We start from the raw sequence: 22,505 nt of genomic DNA, 5'->3' as shown, positions 1-22,505 counted from the left end.
ACTGGACCTTTAAAGTCGCTGCTGTTTTGTTCTCCATTTATAGTAACAGTTCCAAATGACTGTTTCACGGCCAGATTAATTGTTTATCTGTGAACACGTGAACCACCTGTAGAACTTCTTTCTCAGTTTTTAAATGCTTGATCCAAATGCTGTTATTTCAGTAATGTTATTGTACTTTTTTTTACATGTTAGTGAGGGTGAGAAAAAATCCAAATCTGAAATCTGGATCTTTTCTTGCAGCCTTGACTTTGGTTTCTCCGACAGGCATGTGTATTTTTCCTTTTGTTGGTTCTGCAGGCAGTAATGATCATAGAAATGCTATTTTCAGCCAGTGATTAATTCGTATTTTTTAGGGCAATAATGATGGTGGGTAATGAACCTCATGTAATGGCATCAGCTGAAGCATGCTGGAAGGAGAGCAGGACTTCTGCTGTCTTTATCTTTGATATGACAAAATCAAAGCTTTGTCCTGTCCTGCACAAAACGATAACAATATTAATAATATTACTAATACTAACTTTACTAATACTAATACTCTATATTTTCTTTAGACGCACCAACATGAAATATAACTGTAAGAAGTCTTTAAAAGTGTCAGCTCCTTATGTAATCATCATTTTCCCTCTTATGGCTTTTAAATTATCGGTCTAGCCTGATTATGGGATTTTGTCTTGGCAGACTGTATCAATGGAAAAAATGACTAATCCAGAATAAAAAAGTGGTAACTTTTAAGATGAGGTGTCTCTTTTCTAAGAGGGTTTGAGTCAATTCCTCCTTTGAAAACTACTACACTTTTTTCAACCTTCTTAAGGAATGAATCGTAAAGTGCATGTTTGAATTTAGATAAGCGCATTATATAATGTCTGACCATTAACCAGTTGTGTTTTAGGTGCGTATCTTCGGCAAACAAGCATGCATGCATACCATGTGGTGTAAGTGGTGTAATAACGGTCAACTTCATATTTAAGTTATTTTCCCTTTCCCCAAAAATTCCCTTTTTCTCTAGCTCCTCTGTGGACGTGGAAATGAATCGAGGACAGTGAAGGTGAATTCAAAGAGAGTGACAGAACTAGTGCCTTCATTTAGCTTCCTGCTTTTCAACAAGTCACATATTAATTTGTATTTACTGTTTACAAGCACATTTACCGTAGCTGTAAAAATGTGCATACTCAATTGTTAAGCTCTATAATTTTTAGAAGCCACTGATAATTGAACACCTTCTGAATACTTTCTTAACATAATATAATACATTAAAATAACATAACATCAGTATAGTATGTTTATTTGACAGTTATCAGCAATCAGCAGACAAACCTGTAACTGAGTCTGATCTGTTGTCTCTGGTCTGGCACACATTAAGAGAGTCTCTCTCTTAATGTGTGCCACTGTCAGATTATAGCAATGCTCAGCTTCACCTTGTCACACTTTGATATTCATAATCTTCCATTTCTGGTCATGTAGCTCACTTGGGGTGGTCTGAGGGTGAAACACTTGCTCAAGGGCACCTCAGCTGTAGTTATCTTACAGCACGACCTGCTAATTAACACTGCGGCTCAGCAGAAGGACAAATTCTAAAGGATAACACTGTATCCACTTTACATGAGTGCAGGACTAATACATTATTAATGCATAATTAATACAATACAATAATAAATATACAATTCCTTGTTAAAGCCTGGGGGGGCAATAAGAATGTGGTTTGATTTTTTAAAAAAAAAGCTTTTTAAATCACCAACCAAAAGATGTCAAGAGAAAGTCAACCTCCACATAAAAAAAAACTATTTATAATCATGTCATCGCCAAACTGAAGGACTATAAATATGCTCTAAAAGAACGATTTTAGTCGCTTTACTCCCCAGAGAAAGCAGACAGTCTTCTTCTACGGTATTAATGGGACAGACCTTTCAGGGGGAGGGACCTCCTCTGACTCCCATTAAAGACAGTAGCTATAAAGGAGCTAAAGACAAGGTTGCAGCCAGCACTCTGAGATGCACAGACGAAGCAAGAGTGTGTGAAGAAAAAATATATTTAAAAGAAACCCAGAGAAACACTTGCGTGTGACAGTGTGAACGGGAGGTTGAGCCCAGAGCAAAGGAGACAGGAGCACAGGGAAGAAGGAGGAGGGTGAGAAAGAGTCAAAGAGGATAGAGGGAGAGAGGCATCAGAGCGTGGAACAGGTTCTCTCGGCAGCCCTTGCACTCAGCCTCAGCAGACATGCCTAACTTTGCTGGCACCTGGAAGATGAAGAGGAGTGAGAATTTTGATGAACTTCTCAAAGCCCTGGGTAAGCCCTCTCCTGTCTCCTTTCCGCCCTCTCCTCTCCCTCCTCCATAGTCTGAGCTACATCCCTGCATGAGGTTGACTATCCATCATGTACATGTAGAAAAAGGCTTTTCTTGTTCTTTGAGAATGGCTCCCGACTTCCAACAACATTGTATTGTTCAGAGAAGCTCCCTGGGAAAAGAAGGCAGAGATCTACCGGGAGATGCTGTCGAAGGGAAATCCCTCGGCTTTACAGGAGATATGAAGCACTGGATGCTGAATTCCAACCTAAACAGACGTGGTATTGTTACATGAAGAGAGGAGGGGGGCACAACATTATTCATGTTAAGCATTTAAGTAGGGCATGCATTAGCAATGCCAGGGGAGGTCTCTGGAGCCCAGTGTTATTCTCTTGTGTCCTATCTTTTTTCATTCTTTCTCACCCGTCTTAGTCTTAACTGATGATTGTGATGGTTTAGATTTGGACCAGTTTAACTGGGTCATTCAATTGTGTTGCAGTGTTTTCGTCACGCCGGGACTGCTGAAACAGACAGGACACAGCAAAAGGTTGTGTGTCCTTAGAATAATGTAGAAATCTTTAGGGACGAGTCCCAATGTGAGTGTGGGGAGCTGCTTCAACAACTCTCCTGGAACTACTGACACCAAACTGAATTACAATTAGAACTTTTTGGACATGAATGGTCCCTGTTTAACCTCAAACTGGTTGAAAAAGTTGAAACAGTTTTGCACAATTGACAGTCTAATTGTTTGTGCATCACTTCAGCACTTATCAGTGTTCATGAAAGAGAAGTCAAGTGCATATTTGGCTCTGGTTGCAATCTCTCTATAAATACCCCACCCTACTACTGCTTAGTTTATTACTTTAAAGGATAAGGCTGGTGATATTGTACATACATTTCTTATTGTCCACAAATCTAATTAAAAACAAAAAAACAAAACCAACCATTAAATTATCCAACAAGTGTTGCCTTTGTAGTCTGATTTGTAGCTCACATTGCTCCTCTGTCCCATAGAGCTTTATGGTGAACCTGGGAACTCTAGTCTATTTAAAATCAACCCCAAATACACCATCCTGCTAAATACCAAATGTGTATTAATCCACAGCTAAAAATAGTCCCCAGGAAACGCATAATTTACTCTAGATTGAGTAACCTTTTTCTAAAAGAACTACAGTGCCCAGCTGTTTTAGGACATTACTAAACCTTTAAAAAAAATAGTGTATATGTATGACCTGTTATCAAAGACTTCAGTAGGAATGAATGGGCTTGTAGTAGAGACTGAGTGAGGAAGACAGAGAGTATCAAGATACAGACTAATGCATTGTTGGTTTTGGTCTTTTCATGGGATTCTTGACAATATGAAAATTGATAATATGAAAAATTTAGATTAATGTCAACCTTATTCTTTAATCAGCAGTTCTCTTTAAGGCCATAACAATTATCCAAAGACCCAAATAAAACATATTTCATTTTGATTCATTTTGGTTCACAAAAGAATGCTCACCAAAAATTCAACATCTTTCCTTCCCATGTCTAGCTTTAACCTAAGGTCCATAAGGCAACTATCCCTCCAATTGCTGTCCAAGAAGAAATCAGTCACTCTCCGAGCTAAGCACTACATCCATTAATGAACACATTAACTACATCTGCCGGAGCAGATCACTCGTTTGCTCTTACATAAGGGCATGGTCAGTGGAGAGCTGCGATGTGCAAGTACTTTGGATTCCAGGACTGCAGGACTGCCACTTTCCATCAACATCTTTATAATTATCTGTTGGGGTTTCCCAACTGTAGGAGGGGATTGTTATATACAGGGTGCAGATAGCAGAGGAACATGCTGAGTGAACAGAGCTGTACGAATTGATCAGACTCACAGTTTGGTAATTGAGAGCAGGCATGTGTGTCTGCACCTCATCAAAGAATGTAAAAATACTGTACACTTTATGTACAATTTAACTACTGAGCCAAAATGTGGATTATTTTAAAGACTTGTCTGAGTGAACAGGGACTCAAGTCAAGAAATGCAAAAATATTACCAAGTTAGGAAAACTAGGAACTGAAGTTTAAATCTGAGCATTGGGATCAGCAGAAACCTTGTTCAGTTAGTAGGAAATTGTGTGACTTCTCTCCACCTTGTCTTAAGTTTCTGTAAGAACATGAACTCCTTACTGTTGTAATTATGGTTGTCCAGAAGCTGAAGCTTATTGTCCATTTATTATTATATTTTGTGAACATTTCAAAAAAGAGAACAGACTGCTTTGCTCACTGAAGTTCATACATATTTAATGCTATAAAAACACATGGCGTGATCCCTCAGATCATGGGTGGGGTCGGGCGTAAACTGTGAAATGAATATGTTTTTATGCCTGGGTGTTGACCAAGTAACACTACAGTAGGGTTTGGGGTGAGAAGGATCTCTCAAAACTAATTAGGGCTGAAGTTTTACAAACGGATTTAATTGATCTGGTATGCATAAATATTCTTTCTTTTCATTTGTTATTTTATTTTATGGTGGTAGGAGAGGCCAGTAAAATAAAAGATCCAGGACTTTGGCAGGACATAAAGCCAGATGGTCTTGCAGTGTCAAACTGGGCATGACAAAGTGTTGTCTGGGCAGTGCCGCACATAGGATCCCCACTCTTACAGTCACCAGACAAAAGGAGATCCAGCACCCAACATCCTCGAGAGTTCACTTTTTTCCTTGGACATGGCCGAATAATCCCTAACACAGACTTCAGTGCCAAAATTCCACAAATTTCTCCTAAAAAAATTTAGGCTTGGAGACGTTCCCCATACACAGAAATACGAGCAGACATGCAGCCAGCGTGTGCCTCTATATTTAAGGTCCAGAGTCTGATAGAAGCTGGCATGAGGGCATGGAGAGGTCTAAATCTGGGTGGGGTCGGGGGTAAGGCAGGACAACAGAACCTACTGGAAGATGTTTTACTACAAATGTTAGTACCAACAGGGCAAAAAGAGGCTAATGACAAAGATTGCATCTCTTTCTTTGTCAGTTTTGTGCTGATTTGGGTCTTTTACGTTCACACCCACGAGGACATTTGATTTTGTTGTAACAAAAAAGTCATAATTATATTCTCATGACTAAGATGACGCCACTTTTGCATGTTTTATCTTGCATGTCAGCTTTTCATTACCTAGTAGAGATCAACCTTTAGCCTATTTCTTTCCTGTCTCTTACACCTGTCTCTCATGATTAAAGTAGTTTATTGGGGACATTCAGCGATCTGTGACTCTTGTTCAGTCACAGAGGAGTAAGAAGCTCCTTTTAATGGTGGCCTCTAATGAACACAAAATCCTTTACTCTGTACTAGTGAACCAATTAGAACAGGTACTGCATTTCTGATAGTGAGAAAGTATCATAATGAAAATTACTGTAATTAAGTATAATATCAATCATTTTCAGCTGACATAAAAGTCTTTATATAAGTATTATATATATATATATATTATATAAGTTAATAATCAACAACCTTCAAACATCACAGAGGATATGTTATCATCATTTTGTACAATGAAGCATCCCAACAATTTCCCCTCTAATAACTAAGTTAATCTTGTTAAAATGGTGAAACTGACCCTTGTTGTTCTGGCACTGCATTCTTCCTGGTCAGGAGTTAACACCATGCTGAGGAAGGTGGCTGTAGCTGCAGCCTCCAACCCCCACGTGGAGATCCGTCAGGATGGTGAGCAGTTCTACATCAAAACATCCACCAGTGTGCGCACCACCGAGATCAACTTCCACATTGGCGAAGAATTTGATGAGGAGACGGTGGATGGCCGAAAGTGTAAGGTAAATGAGTATTGCAAAGTCATATATTTGAAATAAGGCACACTCATATTCAGTTGGTTAATAACTCTAGGGTAGAATGGGAGTAAAACTTTCTTCAAGTTTGCAAGTTTTATCTCTTCAACAACAAACCATGTATACTTTTATTTATGTGTATACATTTTCAATGTTCAATTCATTTTCTTATTTATTTTACCTGCTATTCTGTTTGTTTCCATTTTTTCTGTATAATATGAAAATCTATGAACAGATTATTATTAAGACTATTTCAGTTGTAACGCCAAAGCTATGTTGTACAGAAATAGATGGAAAGAAATGTCAGCCTGGAACGGCACAAAATATATAAAATTCTAAAGCACAACAGGATTGTTTCCAAATTTTTTACTTGTGATCTTAAGTAGAAGATATTTGTAATAAATAGGTTAAAGTATGCAAAACCACTGGTGTGGCACTTTCTTAAAACCTTTAGTACAGTCCTTTTCTCTTTATTCAAAATATGAAGGTGAAACTGCAAAAGATTGACGTCACACTTTAGTGTGTTAGTATATACTTTTATTAATGGCATTGTGGGGACAAAACCCCAGGCACACAGTCATATTGTGGGGACTCGGCTCCCATGTGGGGACAAATTTGGAGTCTCCTGAAGGTTGATGTGGATTACTGTTATGTTAGAGCTATTATTAAGTTAAGTTTAGTTTAAGTGTTGGGGTTAGGTATACAATGGTCTCCCAAAACAAAATGGTGTGTTTGTGTGTGTGTATTATATTAAGCACATTGTAGGGACAAAAATCTGTTCACAAATTCAACCCCATCTGGTGACAAAAAACAGTTCCCACAATTTCAGCTGTTAAATTTTAGGGTAACGTTTTTAATTAAGATCAAGATTATGGTTGTGGTTAATATTGGGGTAAGGGATGTTGTAGTTATGGTTAAAGTTAGTATAAGCTTCAGGGAAATTGATGTGTTATGGCATTATGGCTGTTTGCTTTGTTTAGCCAGCAATGGTGACATACTGTGAGTTGAACTGTGCTTACTGTATTTTTCTTTTTTTTGTAGCAGGAAACAATGACAGCAAGCCTGGCCACACACATTGTCATACTACAGTTAAACAGTACACTAAGATATGTAGATATGTTTCTGAAAAGATTTGAAATGAAAAAGTAGACAAAGCAGTAAGAGTTTTGTGCATTGAACTGGACAAAGAGAATCATTTGTCAATCACAAGGTAGTCACACCATAAAGCATATCCTGCTTTATTGTCTGTCTTGTCCTAAATGGCACCATGATTTACAAAATGAACATCATGCTGTATGGAAAAGATGTGAAATTAGTGATTGAGATCATAAAATTTATTAGGAAACTGTTCACTAAGCTAATAAATCAAGTGAGAAGTAGGATCATTTTTCCATAAGACTCTATATTATTGGACTTTGCTGTCAATGGAGCTGCAGCGTGCTGGCCATTATTTTTTTTAATATTTATAATATAATTTGTATTTCCAGGGTATTCTCTGCATGTTTGTATGTGTGTATTAACTGTCATCAAAGCTATCGGCATGCTATTGTTGTTGAGGCTTGAATGAAAAATGAATACCTCCTTACAGTTTCATCCATTGGTATCATCCTCACGTCTGTGCAGCTGGATTACAGGCAGCTTGAGTTGGGATGCACGTTTCTCTCTGAACCTCTTTGGTCCCTGAGGGGGAATTCTCACATCCTGGTACACTGTCAGAGCTCCTGCACAGGTTTGAAAAGAAGGCAGAGACATGTATGCTTTTAATATTTTATTTTTCATGAACATCAAGGTCTTCTCAAATCTTGGAACTCATTACAAATTCTGCTCAAAAAGTGAAACTTTTTAATTGGGAAAGGGTAGTCAAGCTCTGACACTAAGGCTGTGTTCTGTTACATGCAATAAGAGTAAACTGGTTTCTTCGAGAAATCAGATATGATCTCAACACTGAGACATTCATCTGTGTAACATACACGTAATTTGTTCAGCTAGATGGATGAGGAAACTAGATTGCTGGATAATGTGTCAAGATATTACGATTCCCAAAGCTGACCTTCATCTGTGTTTTTAGTTTGTGATTGTAGTTTGATTTATGCTTTGTCCTTTTTATGTTACCTACAGTATATAACATATTTAAGGACCCTGTGGGAAGAAAATACATTAATCGATCATTATTTTGTACTTATCAGAGGAGGTCTTTCCCGCAAAGACTCTAAGTTTAAAGCTTCCCCATGTGTTGTATGCACTGTTGATTTTGTTTATTGGAACAAGTACTCAATTCACTCAATAGTTGTATTGTACCTACACAATAAAGGGAGTCAGTGCTCCAGAGTTTAAGAATTTAGAGACGAGATGTCAAGGCAAAAACACGGCGCCACTGAGTCACTATAAGTAACAAGAATCTTGTATTAATGGTCCAGAGGCTGACATATGTTTGTCACCCTGTACTTAGCAACCAGTGTCTGAGCTTGAGAGAAAAAGAGCCTTGTTTGGTATCAGTGAGGTAAACATCATGAACATGTAATCTAGGTTCATCCTCTCACACAAATGGACAGATGAGGGGATACCAGACACCATTAACAGTTATTTCATTACAGTAACGTTAGATCACTGTGGCATACAGAGAGAGTATTTGACATACCGACTATGGCTAAACAATTTAAGGCTAGATGTGTATTTGTAGAACCAGAAGCAGTGTTTTTAGGTGGGACTATTACAGGGTTATTACACTGAAATTACTGTTATATAGACACATATAAACCTGCACATTTAAGCAGTTGTTTGTGTTTGAAATTGGGGCAGACAAAGGAAATGTCATTTTTGTTATGAGTAACAATAAATTACAAACTCACAGTCTGGGATGGTTTTGGTTCTTTTATGATCACGATTATTTAAGATTTTTACTTATACTCGATCATTAAAAATCTTTAAGGTCTCTTCTAACAGTTGTTGAAAGTTACAATAATCCCCATTTTGGAGTGAAGTATGATGTTTTCGGCAGCTGTAACATATTTAGGGATTCAGTGTCTTGTTAAAGGAAACACCAGCAGGACAGTTTCCCAAATTAGCATGCCACACCGTCCATAAAGGTGCAGATAATATGCTTAAGTTTGAGTATAGTGCTGCAATATGCTCATCCATCTGTGTGTCCACACTTTTCATATAGAATACCAGGCTGCAGTGGCTGTTGCAGTGTAGCAGAGGAGAGTTGCATAACAGATGCAGGATGAGGAGTTGTTGACAGTCACAATATAACGTATCAAGTTTCTCTAACTACTGGATGAATTCAGAGTGTTATGTTATGGATGAAATTAGTCATATTTTTGAAAACACTACTTCTTTTTAAGAAAAGAAAATCATCTTTAACAAAAGCAATCCATTAAATGTTAATAACAGCGTTAATGTTGACCTATACAATTGCTTTATTCAAAAAATGTATTTATCCATTAAGGACAAATTGTGTAAATATGAAGATAGGTATTTACATACTCATTGATCCTTAGAACCTGGAGGACTTTTTCTGTAAATGTGATATACATTAACATATGTAACTGAAGAGTTTAAATCATCATTTAGTGAGTGTAATTCTGACCATTGAACACTGGCACCCTGCTGAAGTGTCCTTGAGCAAGGGACTGCATCTCTCCGATGCAGCAGGTTCTATTCTGAAATGTAAAACTTAAAATGTAAAATTTACTGTCCTCAAAAAATTCTTGGGTAACAGAAAGCAGTGATATTCATTCTTGTGGAGAGGGAAGGGAAATATGTGTGTGCATGTACATCATTAAGTCAACAAAAGTCAGCCAAAAGCCTGAGAAATTGGAGATATGTATTTTCTGGAAACCACAATGTCCTTTTCGGTATGTGCACTACAGAATTTATTAAGGGTTTGATCTGTCTAGTACATCTATTAACATGCAAAATTTTATGTATATATCACCATAATGCTTGTAAAATGCCTAAACAGCATGCAACAGCTAACATCTAAAGTATATATTTTTGTCTTTACCTTTTATTTTATGGTAATAACTACATGTTGCAGCCAGGGAGAGCAGACATGACCTATTTCAGATCCCAGGAGACAGTGTGGCTCCTTCTGTCTGTGCCCTGGGGCATGCTGGGTACTGGGCAGGGCTAGACAGCTCTCAGTGTGGCTTTTGGCCACATGATGGATTTCTGCTATGAGGCTGACATGTCGAGTTGTCATCACACATTTGCCACATCCACTTGTTTGGGTTTGAGGATCAGCATCACAGGATTTGTCTGTAAAAAATGAATTTGTTAATGGTACAGCGCAGTCAGAAGATAGTGATATGAAGTGATATATTTTTAATTTGTTTTGTCTCTGTACTGCAGCACACTGGTGGGTTAACATTTCAATAGGTTACAGTGGTTTTAAGTTAGTGGTCCAAACCTGAAGTCCATATTTGGTGTTATTTGCCTCCAATTTCAGTACAATATGAAGCTTTTGATACTGCTGCATCATCTGTATCCTCTGTATCAAACCTGTAACCCTAATTAACACACAAGCCTGATGAAGCATTTGTGAAAAAACTAGGGGTCAGAGCATCTCCAAAACTGCAGCTCTTGTGGGGTGTTCCTAGTCTGCAGTAGTCAGTACCTATCAAAAATGGTCCAAGGACGGCGAAGCAGTGAACTGGAGACAGGATAACGGGCGGTCAAGGCTCATTGATGCACGTGGGGAGTGAAGCATGTGTGGTCTGATCCAACAGATGAGCAACTGTAGCTCAAACTGCTGAAAAATGTATATTATGGCTTATCGGTGTACATTCGCCAGCTGGTCGGAAACACTACAAATGAATGATAATGTCACTCCAAAACTGCTGGATGTATGGGTAGGCAACTGAATTGAACTTACTAACAAGTTCGCCATATCAACTCAAAAAGTGATAATGTATCATGGTCATGTCCAAAACCTTCTGCTTAATTTCTGGTCTAAATAAAACAGGTCGTTGTAGGGTGGAAAACCAAAACAATGAGCTGAAAGAAACTAAAATGCTTCATATAGCTAAGAGGAACTGCACATCATGCATATTAAAGCTAAGAACCAGAACCTTACTGTCACAGTCATTGTTTCATTTCAAATCCAATGTGCTGGAGAGTACAGAGCCAACACAATATGAAATAAAATGTCTGTCCTAATAATGTTTGACTGCCTGTTTGGTGATAAATTATAAGGAGGGTGCAAATCCTATACCTAAGTAATACTTAACTAATGAATGACTCGTGATAATTCAATGCTTGAAATAATGCAGCATGTTTCATGAATTCCTATTGTTCACCACTAACAAACAATCAAGTCACTGCAAATTTTAATTTTTAGTTCAGACTTTATAGATTTTCAGTTAATAAATGTTAATACACAGTTACTTAATACATTAATTGAGAGATGGATTCCTCTATCATAAAAGTTTCTTTAAGGACCTTTCCCTCTCAGATGGAAAAATAATATGTCTACGAAAATACACAAAATTGACCAGTGGTATTTTTTTGGTACATTTACAACATATTGGATAGTTTTTTTTTGTTGTTGTTGTTTTTCCAAATTGAGTTTGTTTTGTTGAAAGTAGTGGATGACTCACCATTCTCCTCTAATTTGTTTTGTGTGCTAATCACAAGAAGTGATTGTTAATGGTGATCAACAGGATACATCCTGCAATAATTCATACATTAAATCATCATTAGTCAAGTATTATAGTATATGATTTGTACCCTTATTATAAAGTGTTACCGTCTATTTTTAGTAAAAAGAAAACAAGGAGGTGGCTCTGAGCAACAAGCACATTGTGCTCTTGTGTGGCAATCATATGCAAGAGTGAAGCTAAACCTGCAGGAGGCAGCGCCCACTGACACTGGCACATGTGCTGGAGGGGCGAGGGAGGGCAGTGTCGGGTGTTGGCGGACTCTCAGGTGGTGGTTGGCAGGAGAGCCCTAAGTGGGTTTTGGCTGAGGCCGGCTGCCCCTGTGGTTAAACGGATTACACGCTGATCTGTGCCTGGCGAAGAGCAGAGGGCTGATTAACACCGCCACAAGGTTAAAAAGCTCCAGTTAATCTGTGTGAGTGCGGTGGGATTAGACAGTCTCTTCTCACTTCCAGGAGGAGAAAGTGATAAGGGGCTTCCTGTCAGTCTCAGAGACAACAGAGGAACAGACACCAGATGGGCTGTACTGCAGAGTGGAGGTCATAATGAGGCGATTATGTACCTGCTCAGATGGATGGACGTGTTTAGGCGGAAAAAGCTCTAAGATAAACATGAGCATGAGTTTTTTCTGCCTTGTGCAGCTGAGGTTGGGTTTGCTGAATAATAAGTTTTAGAATAATAAGAAATAAGACTGTCTGTGGTCTGTGGCACAACAATATTTTCATTGGAACACATATGCTTCATTTTCCAGTGTGCAAAAAAAAAGTCACTTCTAGGCAAAAAGACAAATGGAGTCTTTTAACCCAGCTGGTTGCTATAGAGACAGACTTTTAGTATCAGTCACCTGCCATGGGGCAACATGGAGAGGTAAAGTGAGCAGAATAAGGATCAGGAAGCAAGCCTGTGTGATTGCTAAAATGACAAAAATAACAGATGTGGCATCCACTAAAGAGTGTCCCCATATACCTGATACAAGGACAACATGGCCTTTATTATTGTATTTCCAAATGATGCTGTATAGCCTGACAGGTGATCCTATAATGTAATGATGAAAGTAATTCTTATCTGTGAAGCTCAGCACACTTGCACAGGTTTGGGGTAAACGGATAAAAGTGGGAATGTATTTCCAGAACAGACAGGGCCTCGCGTGTCTGCGACTGGAGTGTGATTCAGAGCTTTTGACAGTGGATCATTTAGCACTGGGAGGCAGGAACAGGCCTGCGGCGGATGACAGGCAAATCAAAAATCTGTTGAAAAAGAAGAGAGAGGGAAGACTGATTATTTTGGACTCATTCTAATATACACTGAGGGCTGAATATTGGGTTTGGGATTTGCAGCCTCATTTGTAAAATCTGTCTTATTACTTTCAAGGCTGAAAAATTCTTCTGAGGAACATTGGCATAGAGCGGTGAAGTTACCCATTGTTTTTTCTGCTGAGACATATTTAATAATATTTATAATCCTGGTTGATTCGGTGGCACATGTGGTTGCTGGCAAGTGTCTTTTGTACTAATACTACTCCAGAGTGCAGTATAAAATAATCAGGGATTTATTGAAATTGCTGGATACTCAACGTTGCTGCCAGTTCACCCCAGTAGTCATTTGTGATACTGCAACAAAAAGTTGAGTAAGAGTAAAAAAGTGCTTGGTGAAAAAACTACTCAAGTACTGAGTAACTGTGAAGTAACATCTGATTTAATTTTTAACACAAGCATTCAATCAAACTGACAAAAATACAAAATAATCATCTTTAGGCAAATTGTAGTTCATCCAACCAATAAAATAAATTAAAATTAATGAATTCATTACAAAATAGCTTAAATTAAAATAATCCAGGTAAATTCAAGTACTTAAGAAACAAAATCAATAAAATAATAATAAATAAAAAATAAATAAGCACAAGTAACAGAAATTTCCAAATCTTTATACTTTTTTAACAGGCTCTGCAGGCAGGACTAGAACAAGGCAGCCCATAAACTCTCATAAACTGTGTGTGTGTGTGACAAAACATGCAGAAACAAACAATTTCATCAAAGAATCACTCAGTGATGTCACTATTAAGGTTCAACAGTAGTTGATTCTCAAGGTTCTTGCTGTGAAGCTGTGATCGTTTAGCAGTGAACAGGAGTCCTGCATGACTGAAAAGTCTCTCACAGGCTGCAGATGCAGGAAGACCTGTGTTGACTTTGAGTGACAGCTTCTTGATGTGAGGAAAGGTGTGGAGTAGATCCATACCTGCAGGGGACAGACATGAAAGGTACCTCTCCAGCTCTCCTACTTGTGATTTTCCCAACTCCGTGGATACAAAGAAGTCGTCGTCATCAGAGAGGCTGCTGTTTGTGCTGGTGACATCATCCAAGTCGGTGTCGAGGTGATTTCCAATGTAGTCAAGGCCTGTGGCAAGATAAATCGTTTTTCAAAATAATTAGGTCTGCACATTATTCTTACCCTTCTACTGTATAGGCTGTCAAGCTGCTGATGTTTGACATTAAAAGCTACCTGAGCTTCTATCTATATTGCCACCCTGTGGTTTGTCACTGACACACTAAAATCCTAAATGACAGTAACATTATACATATTTATATATGTCAATGTCTACCGGTTCACATTTGAATTGATAAACAAGCATATTTACCAGCATTTAAGATGTTCTCCTCTGTGGTCCAGGATGTTCTGAATCTTGGTAGGAGTATTGCTGCTGCAATCAGCTCAGGCTCTTTCATGACGTCTCCAAAACGTTTCTGGATCCCTTGCTGCAGGGCGTGAACAAGAGGTGTACACATTTTCCAAGATGACTCCAACCTCTTCAGCTTGTCCCGCAAATGGGGGGGAAACAATGACGTGTAGAATACCAAAGAGGTAAAAAGAGCTCATTGTAGCCTAATGTAGCGGAGTAAGAGTACAGTTTCTTCTTCACAAATCTACTCAAGTAAAAGTAAAAAGTATAGTGATTTAAAACTACTCCTAGAAGTATAATTTTTTCAAAAACTTACTCAAGTAAATGTAACGGAGTAAATGTAACTCGTTACTACCCACCTCTGGGCATAAGCTACGGAGAGTGAAACACGATGAGCAGACACGGAGCCATAATGTGATCAAACCGTGGGAAGAGATGAGTCCAACAGGGAGTGAGTGTGTTATTTTGGGATCTGAAAGAAATGTTGTATAATCCAACATAAAAAACTTTAAACCAAGCAGGAAATGAGATGTTCTCCCACTTTTTCGACAAAGGCAGCAGATGTTGTGATAAGTAAAACGCAGAAAAAAGAGAAAAAGCAAGATGAATTTGTCTTGGTCTTAAATGTGTGTGCACAAGCTCTCGTTTGTTATTTGGGAGAGGACTATGTGTGAGAATTTGTCTGTGAGTTAATGTGAAATAGAGAGAATGAGAGAAAATCCATCCAAGTCAGAGGCTGAGAGTAATGCTTAAAATGGAGCCGTAGCTAATCAACTCTCTGGGCTCTGGCTTTATTAGATAAAAAAATCAGAGTGAGAACTGTAGAAAAGCCCTGCTGTTGTTCAGCTTGGCAAAGTCTGAGGACGGCAGCCCGCAGGGATCCATGATGGCTTTCCTTACCTTTGATATGGTGATTAACATTTGCCTCTGAGAAACTGAGACTGCTGCTTTGTCCAACACTGAGCAGTGGTGCTTTATAAAATACAAAATTGTACAAATTGTGAAGCAAATTGTCTATGAGCAACTCTACAAATATGCATGCAAGAACAAACATGGATTTTCATAATAGGCCCGTCCAAATTTTTTATTTTCTTGGGTGTAGATGCTTGAGTTGGATGAAGCAATGGCAGCTTTGATCAGTTCCAGGATTTGGAGCGGGATCACTAGCTTAAGATGTTATGTTGAAAAGTAAAATGCAGCTGGCTTTATTGAGACGAAAAAAAACACATTTCGGCAGTGTGGGAAAATATAATCAGGGTCAGAGAGCAGGCAACACTTAAAAGAAAATGTGAATAGTAAGCTACTCTTTGGATTAGAGACTCGATTTGGAAACAACTATAAAATAATCATTAAAGTAGTTTGACGTTTCGGGAAAATGTATTCACTGAACGACTTTTAACTGACAAGAACCCTCATATCTGTTCCAGCCAGTAGAGTTTACATAGCTTAACATATAGATATAGATTTGAAACAGCTAGTGTAACTCAGTCCATACATCTTTAAAGCTCACTAATTACTTATCTTTTTCCCATTTCAGCTGTTTTTTTGTGGGTTAAAGAAATGTATAACGTGTTAATGAGCTTTAGAGATGCTGGTAGGCGGATTAGCTTCTGACAGAGCCAGCTGTTTCCAGCTAACCGTCTGCTGGCTCCAGCTTCATATTTAATGGAACATTAATAAAAAAATTTTTATCGAACTCACCCTTTCTATCTAACGTCTAAGTCTATTTCCCAAAATGTCTAATTATTTCTTTGAATGTGAAATTGCAGCTTTGTCAAAGCTAGCACCTCTAAAGCTTACAAAGTAACTTGTTCAGTCTCTCAAACAAGATATATTGTGTTGCAAAAGTGACTTTGGCCTTTATGTTAGTCTCCTGGCTTCAGCTTCACAATTAACAGACAAATATGAGAGTGGTGTCAATCTCTTCATCTTCATCTTCAGCTTGTGATGATAGACAGTTGAGGTAAGGAAATACGAGCGCAGTTAATGGACCCTGAACTGACCAAAATGATAAATCCTCTACATTAAAACAAATTAGTGCCACGGGGTCACCTTGGTCCCGATCTTTCATGAATTCTTAACTCTCTGATAGTTTGAGTGAATTACCTCAGGAGAAATTAGTCCTGAAGTCAAAGTCTGATTAATCCCCTTGAAGTCATTTGAAATATTATTGAAGTGAATTAGCAGACAGAGACCCTGACTGACCAAAGGGCTAAGAGGATTTTATGTTTTTTCTTTATTATTAATCTGCTAATGGCTCAGGCCACTGATTTATAATATCATATTACTTTGTTCGTTGAGGTCTGGCCATGGATGAATAAGCAAGGGACAGATGTTATTTTAAGGAGGCTGAGAAATATGTGACCAAAAGTATGTGGACATGGCACACATTTATGACCATCTCCACTCGTCTGGGAGGGTTTGGCTCAGAGAAGACGTTCCAGTTCATCCTACAGGTGTTGGATGGGGTTGAGGTCAGGGCTCTGTGAAGGGGATACCATTAGTTTCTGGGTCTTACTTTGTGTACGGAACAATCGTCATGTTGAAACATCCCCAAACCACAAAGATGGAAAGCCGTTGGTTGGGTGTGGTTGGAATTGCAACAGAGCACATTTCTTACCACACTGATGAGTGATGCTGGTGTTAAGTCTAGTATAAAGTGACCCCTTAAAGATGAATGTGTTTTACCATCATACTGACCCTCCCGCCTTGTTGTCCTCCCGCAGAGCCTCGCCACCTGGGAGACAGAGAACAAGATCCGCTGTCAGCAAACTCTGGTAGATGGTGATGGCCCCAAAACCTACTGGACCCGAGAGCTAAACGGCGATGAGCTCACACTGGTGAGCGCACAGCAATGACTCATCATCTTCCTGAAAGCCTCTTAATAGATTAATGTTTAGGAAATAGAGAAAAAATCCCTCTTTACAAAGACAAAAACTCTGAAATTCAGTAGATTATGGAACTCTCATTTCAGGCTGAGGTCTCAGCTCAACAAAGAAAAGAAGTAATAGAGAGCATGATCTGATGGGTAGCTAATCTGTATGGTTTGTCTGTTACATGCTGTTCTCATGGAGACTTGGACAACATCAGATGCATTAAGATTGGATATTCGAGCAGCAAGTGTATTCTGTTTGAGAAATGGTTAATGAAATGAGGCAGGGAGTGTATGAAGTCGCCCTGGAGATTCATCCGTAAGGGAAATGAGAGAGGCCGTTTCCCAAGGAGCCGAGCTTTCATCCACCCCGTGGAGAGATGTGAAAGGAGAACAAGAGGAGCTGCTACACTGACATTGCAGTAATACCCTCTGTATTTAGCTAGATTAATATGGGCAGAAGTCAATGGGTCTAAAGCCCCTCGAACGATGTGCAGGGGACCAATGTACCGGACGAATAGTTCTCAGGGATTCAACAGCTTTCCTCTTACAACACTCCCACTCTCTGCTTTGTTCCTCGAGAACTAAGATGAATGTCCAAAAGGCAAAAGCTTGAAACAACAATATAGAAAATTTAGATGCAGAAAAAGTAGTCAAGGATCAAGGATGCAGGACATGTATTAATATTTATACAACATGAGGCTGTACAACAAAATGAAAGTTTGCAGTCCCTTCCTGCTACGCATATAGAAAAAGATCATCAGTCCGAGCACAGAGTATTTTTAGTTTGTGTAGCTTATTATTACCGGACAGAAGCAGGCATAGTAAGCCATCTAATATGAGTCACTCGACTCAGCAACTAAAAGCCAGTCAGAGATTTACTGTTGTCCGGCAGGTTCTCTCTCATTCTCTCTTCTTACCATCCTCCATCGTCCTCTTAGGTGAAGTGAAGTTATTATTTTAAGGTAGAAAAGTTACATAATTAGGCTTTAAATAGTATCACAATATTCCACTAGAGGCTCCTCATTGTTCAGACCTAGAAGAAAGCAGAACATGTGAAATCTTTTCTGATGTTTGGGCGATAAAAGCAGAATGTGTAACAGTGCCTGATACTCTGGTGACACTCTGGCCGGGTTGCCCTGGAGGAGCTGAAGCGTTTCTTGTACTAATGGAGATTGATCTGGCCGAGCTGTGACACCAGCTGAGTCTCTGTGCTTCTCTGCTCTTCTCACCTCCGTCCTCCTTGCTGTCACACCATCATGCAACCAGCAGATAGTCCACGTTTACGGAGCAGTTTGTCTGAATTTTGATTTTTTTACAATCAACAGCAAAAAACTACGCAGAGCCACATTCATGCCTCATAAAGTCGAGATTACAGATAGGTAGATTGTGAGAAATTGGTTCCTAGTGCATGCAGGTTTGTATTGTGTTGCCATGACAACACTAACAAGCGAATCTTGTCAACATTCACCAGAGACCACTGCCCTAGTTTTGGTGCCACAGCAGCTTGATGGTGTGTAAGCATGAAGGATGACCAACAAAACTTAAAAGACACCATAACTGAAAATTTCAACCCAGTATCCTACAAATGTTGTGTAGATATGACTAAATTCTCAATTACGTTGTGGTAGTAATAATGGCTACTGGGATTATGTTTGGAGGCAAAATGTTTTTGATTGAATAAACCACAGCAGTGTATGGGAGGTGGTCAGGGTGGATGCAGGGTGTACAAGCTGTAGGACTTTGACACTGGAGTTTGCATCCTGAGTCCCACCTGTAGTCAGGATTTGGCAATAATGCACTTTGGTTAAGGTTAATAAAAGACTCTGGTTTGAATCAAATCTTAATAAACATGTTGTGTTTCATGTGTTTCAAGTCACTGCAGAGTTGTTATGTTTATTAAACCAAGACCACAATCTTTCCCACAATCTTTCCTTAACCGTAACCAAGTGCTGCCATTGCCTAAACACCATCTTTTTAATGAACATTTTACATGACTTGTCATCATATCATATCCTGGGGAGACGTAATCTGGCTGACATTATGTTTTCTTCAAAATGTATTTGCTGTTGCAAATTAGTTGTATATAAAACTAATTTCTCGGAGATGTTTACAATTTCAGTATAACACATGTCTAGGAATCGTTAGCAAATGGTTACACAGTTGGAGTTGTCATAAAAAGGTCTCAGGTAGTAATGCTCATGCTCTACATCTGTATGAATATGACTGGATGCCACAGATGGAGAAGCATGAATGACACAGGCAATGCCAGTCAGCTAATGTAAGCACGACTTTGGGACTCTGCCACAAATAACACTACACTATTAAGCTATACTCTTACTGTGTGACTAAATGGATCAGCAACTACTCCAAATCTTATATAGAAATGGTTCAAAACGTCAGTTTGTAAATGAACATGAAGGCAGAACGCAGCTTCACACCCAAACAAAGACAAGAGCTAAAGAGCTGCTTTAAGGAGCTACTAGTACTACTAAAAAGATGACTGTAGTGTCAGCCTCATTGGCAGGTTGATCTTTTCATTGTTTCCAGGGTTTTTTCATCCTGCAACCCTAACCATTCTTACCTTGAATAAGTTATTTAAATATTGAATATTAGCATATTAAATTTGCACTTTAAATATGAAAAAAGATGCTTCCACAATAACCAAATCGAGTACAGTATTTGTTAACCAACCATGTTTTACAATGTTTTCTTCCCAAAACATTTTTATCCTTTGACCATCTCCTGCTGCATACAGTTTGATAGACTTAAATATCCATAGTTACCCCAAATAGTCTACACCTTGCTGTGAGTGCATTTTCAAAATTATAACACGACTGTTGGACTGTACATGTTTAACAGCTGCTTTTAGCTTTGATCCATTCTCATCTCAATCTCAATGTTTAGAGCCGACTCCGATTGGAACTATATACATATGTAACTATATACCTTAACATGTAAATTTGAACTCTCCTTTACTACTCGAAGTTCAAACTACCCAATCAACTAAATATCTTGACATCAGTTAGGAAATTACATCAGTGCAGTTTAATAGCATGACCTAAAACTCCAGCAATGCAAGAGATCTTTTCAAAAGCTTAAATATGTGATAATGATTGAATAAATACTGTATCATTCAAACGCTGTAAGATTTTAAGCCTCTCTGGAAAAAAAGAGGCATGAGTCATCTCTGCACCCAGACAAGCTCTTAGATGAGCAACTATAAAAACCAAAACAGACCCTGTCTGAATCTAGCTATCTGTTTAAAAAGAAAAGCCCCAGACGGGGAGACAACTCAACAATTGCAGAGCTTCAGCTTGAGACTCAAAGGAGGACTAGCAATCATAAAGCAATGGTCTGATTGTTTGTGGCAGTTCACACTGTAAGTGGGGCACATTTCCATACGATTTGCATGATCCGTTTAATTGGTTTAGTCTGAAAATACTTATATACAAAACCTATAATATATTCCTCCATCAGCCTGACATAAAATCAAAAAGTGATAACACATAAGAGGACTGGACTAAATGACTTCAACCTTGTCCGTGCAAGAGACGCATAAATCTGTTATTAAACAGTTTCTTTTGGTTTCATCATCAACAGTTTGGCCTAGATTGATGGCCATAAGACTATGATGTTGTGACAGTTGCATCATTGTTTTATAGGATTTCCTTGACATTTTGAAATTATTTATAGGCCTGCCAATTTTACTTCCCTCATACCGAAACAATCTGGTAATACTACCATAACTCAACTATCTTTAATGAAGTTATGTTCTTTCACGTCACAGCTGAATGCAGACACTGCTTGGAAGAGGTTTTTGAGGGGAACAGACAAGAGTAGAGACTTGCAAGGGTTCAGTATGCTTATGAATTTCGGCCAAGGCTTCATGGCATTGTGCGTCGTGGTTTGGCTCCATGATCTGTGTGTCTTCAAATCCCACTGAGTGTCTCAGAAGCGGTGTGTCTTTAGAGCATCTTTCCTGCCCGATGTTGTTGACTGTATTTTGTTCTTAATAAAGATATAAAACGGTGTGTTTATCCACTTCCAAGATTAACTTACTGTTGTCTGTGGTGTCAGATTTCCTCTGACCTGCCTCTGACTGGTTGACTTCTGGTCTGGTGTCACAATATTGATGTAGTGTGAAATTCAATCCAGATTCTGCACAGGGTATTTTATTTTAAACTGAAAACACACTGCAGTCCAGAGGAAAAGTCATTGTGGAATGCATTAAAAAAATTCAACCTTTTGTATTTGCCCATGCCAGAAAACTGTATATGTGTCAATATAATTTACTTTAGTCTCTTCCTTAATTCCTTATTTTAATTTAATTATTATTTTAAAGTCCAATTTTCTCTACTTGTTTTCTGTATGACACCATGTTGTGTTATAGCAAATGTTTTTTTCTCTTGAGCCCCCTGGGCTGGCACCCCCACTGCGTGGAAGCATACAGGGGCCAAGTCACAGGTGTTTGTTGAAGTAAAACAGCAAACAGCTTTAAAATGTGAAGCTAATGTTACATTTTCTGCCAGCTAACTGCAAGTGCTAATCACTATCGGGTGTCTAACATGCAGAATTATCTTTTTGTTTCCTCCAGACTTTTGGGGCAGATGACGTGGTGTGCACACGGATTTACATCCGGGAATGAAGCTCTGCAGGCTTCATCGGGACAAGGGAGATACACAGCTGGACCACAATTTGTTGAAACCCAACAACTCTCTGTCATGCTAACACGCTAACACATTTGCAAAGTATCCTGTGTAATCTCTCAGCATCAGTCTGCATAGTCTCCACAAACAGTAGCAATGTCTCTGTAATGATTTGTAGTGAGTATTGTGTCTGCAGTACAGTAGCTGGATATCTCAGTGTCCATATCTACAACCCTGGTGTCAGCTGTTTACGTAGGATTTAGTCATCAGTTACACTGATTAAGTATTCATGTTCAATGACAGGACACAATAAAAAATGGAACCAACAGTATCAGAGTCCCTTTTTTATAATGTCTATTAATGGTATCTTGTGGTGTTTATGTGTAAACAAACATTGCTTGGTACATTGCAATATCTCTTGACTCATTACTGCCACCAACTATCAGTCAGTGAAACAGTGTGGCTTTCATACAGCACACATTTGCATTACCGCCCTCATTGTCACATATGGCAGATTGTAATATCACTCAAGTGCTTATGAC

The 22,505-nt window shown here is 38.7% G+C and overlaps 1 protein-coding gene across 1 annotated transcript; it reads left to right on the top strand.

Annotated features, from left to right (window-relative positions):
- Positions 1 to 1,948: 1,948 nt before the first annotated feature.
- On the top strand, positions 1,949 to 22,294 carry crabp1a (cellular retinoic acid binding protein 1a). Its single transcript, XM_051383044.1, has 4 exons — positions 1,949 to 2,284; positions 5,915 to 6,093; positions 17,169 to 17,282; positions 21,912 to 22,294. Exons 1-4 carry the CDS (start codon positions 2,215 to 2,217, stop codon positions 21,960 to 21,962), a joined length of 414 nt encoding a protein of 137 aa, XP_051239004.1. The 5' UTR covers positions 1,949 to 2,214; the 3' UTR covers positions 21,963 to 22,294.
- The last annotated feature ends 211 nt before the right edge of the window (positions 22,295 to 22,505 follow it).

This window comes from Dicentrarchus labrax, unplaced genomic scaffold (assembly GCF_905237075.1).
Source record: "Dicentrarchus labrax unplaced genomic scaffold, dlabrax2021, whole genome shotgun sequence".
Classification (NCBI taxonomy): domain Eukaryota; kingdom Metazoa; phylum Chordata; class Actinopteri; family Moronidae; genus Dicentrarchus; species Dicentrarchus labrax.
This window is presented reverse-complemented; position numbering and strand designations above follow the sequence as displayed.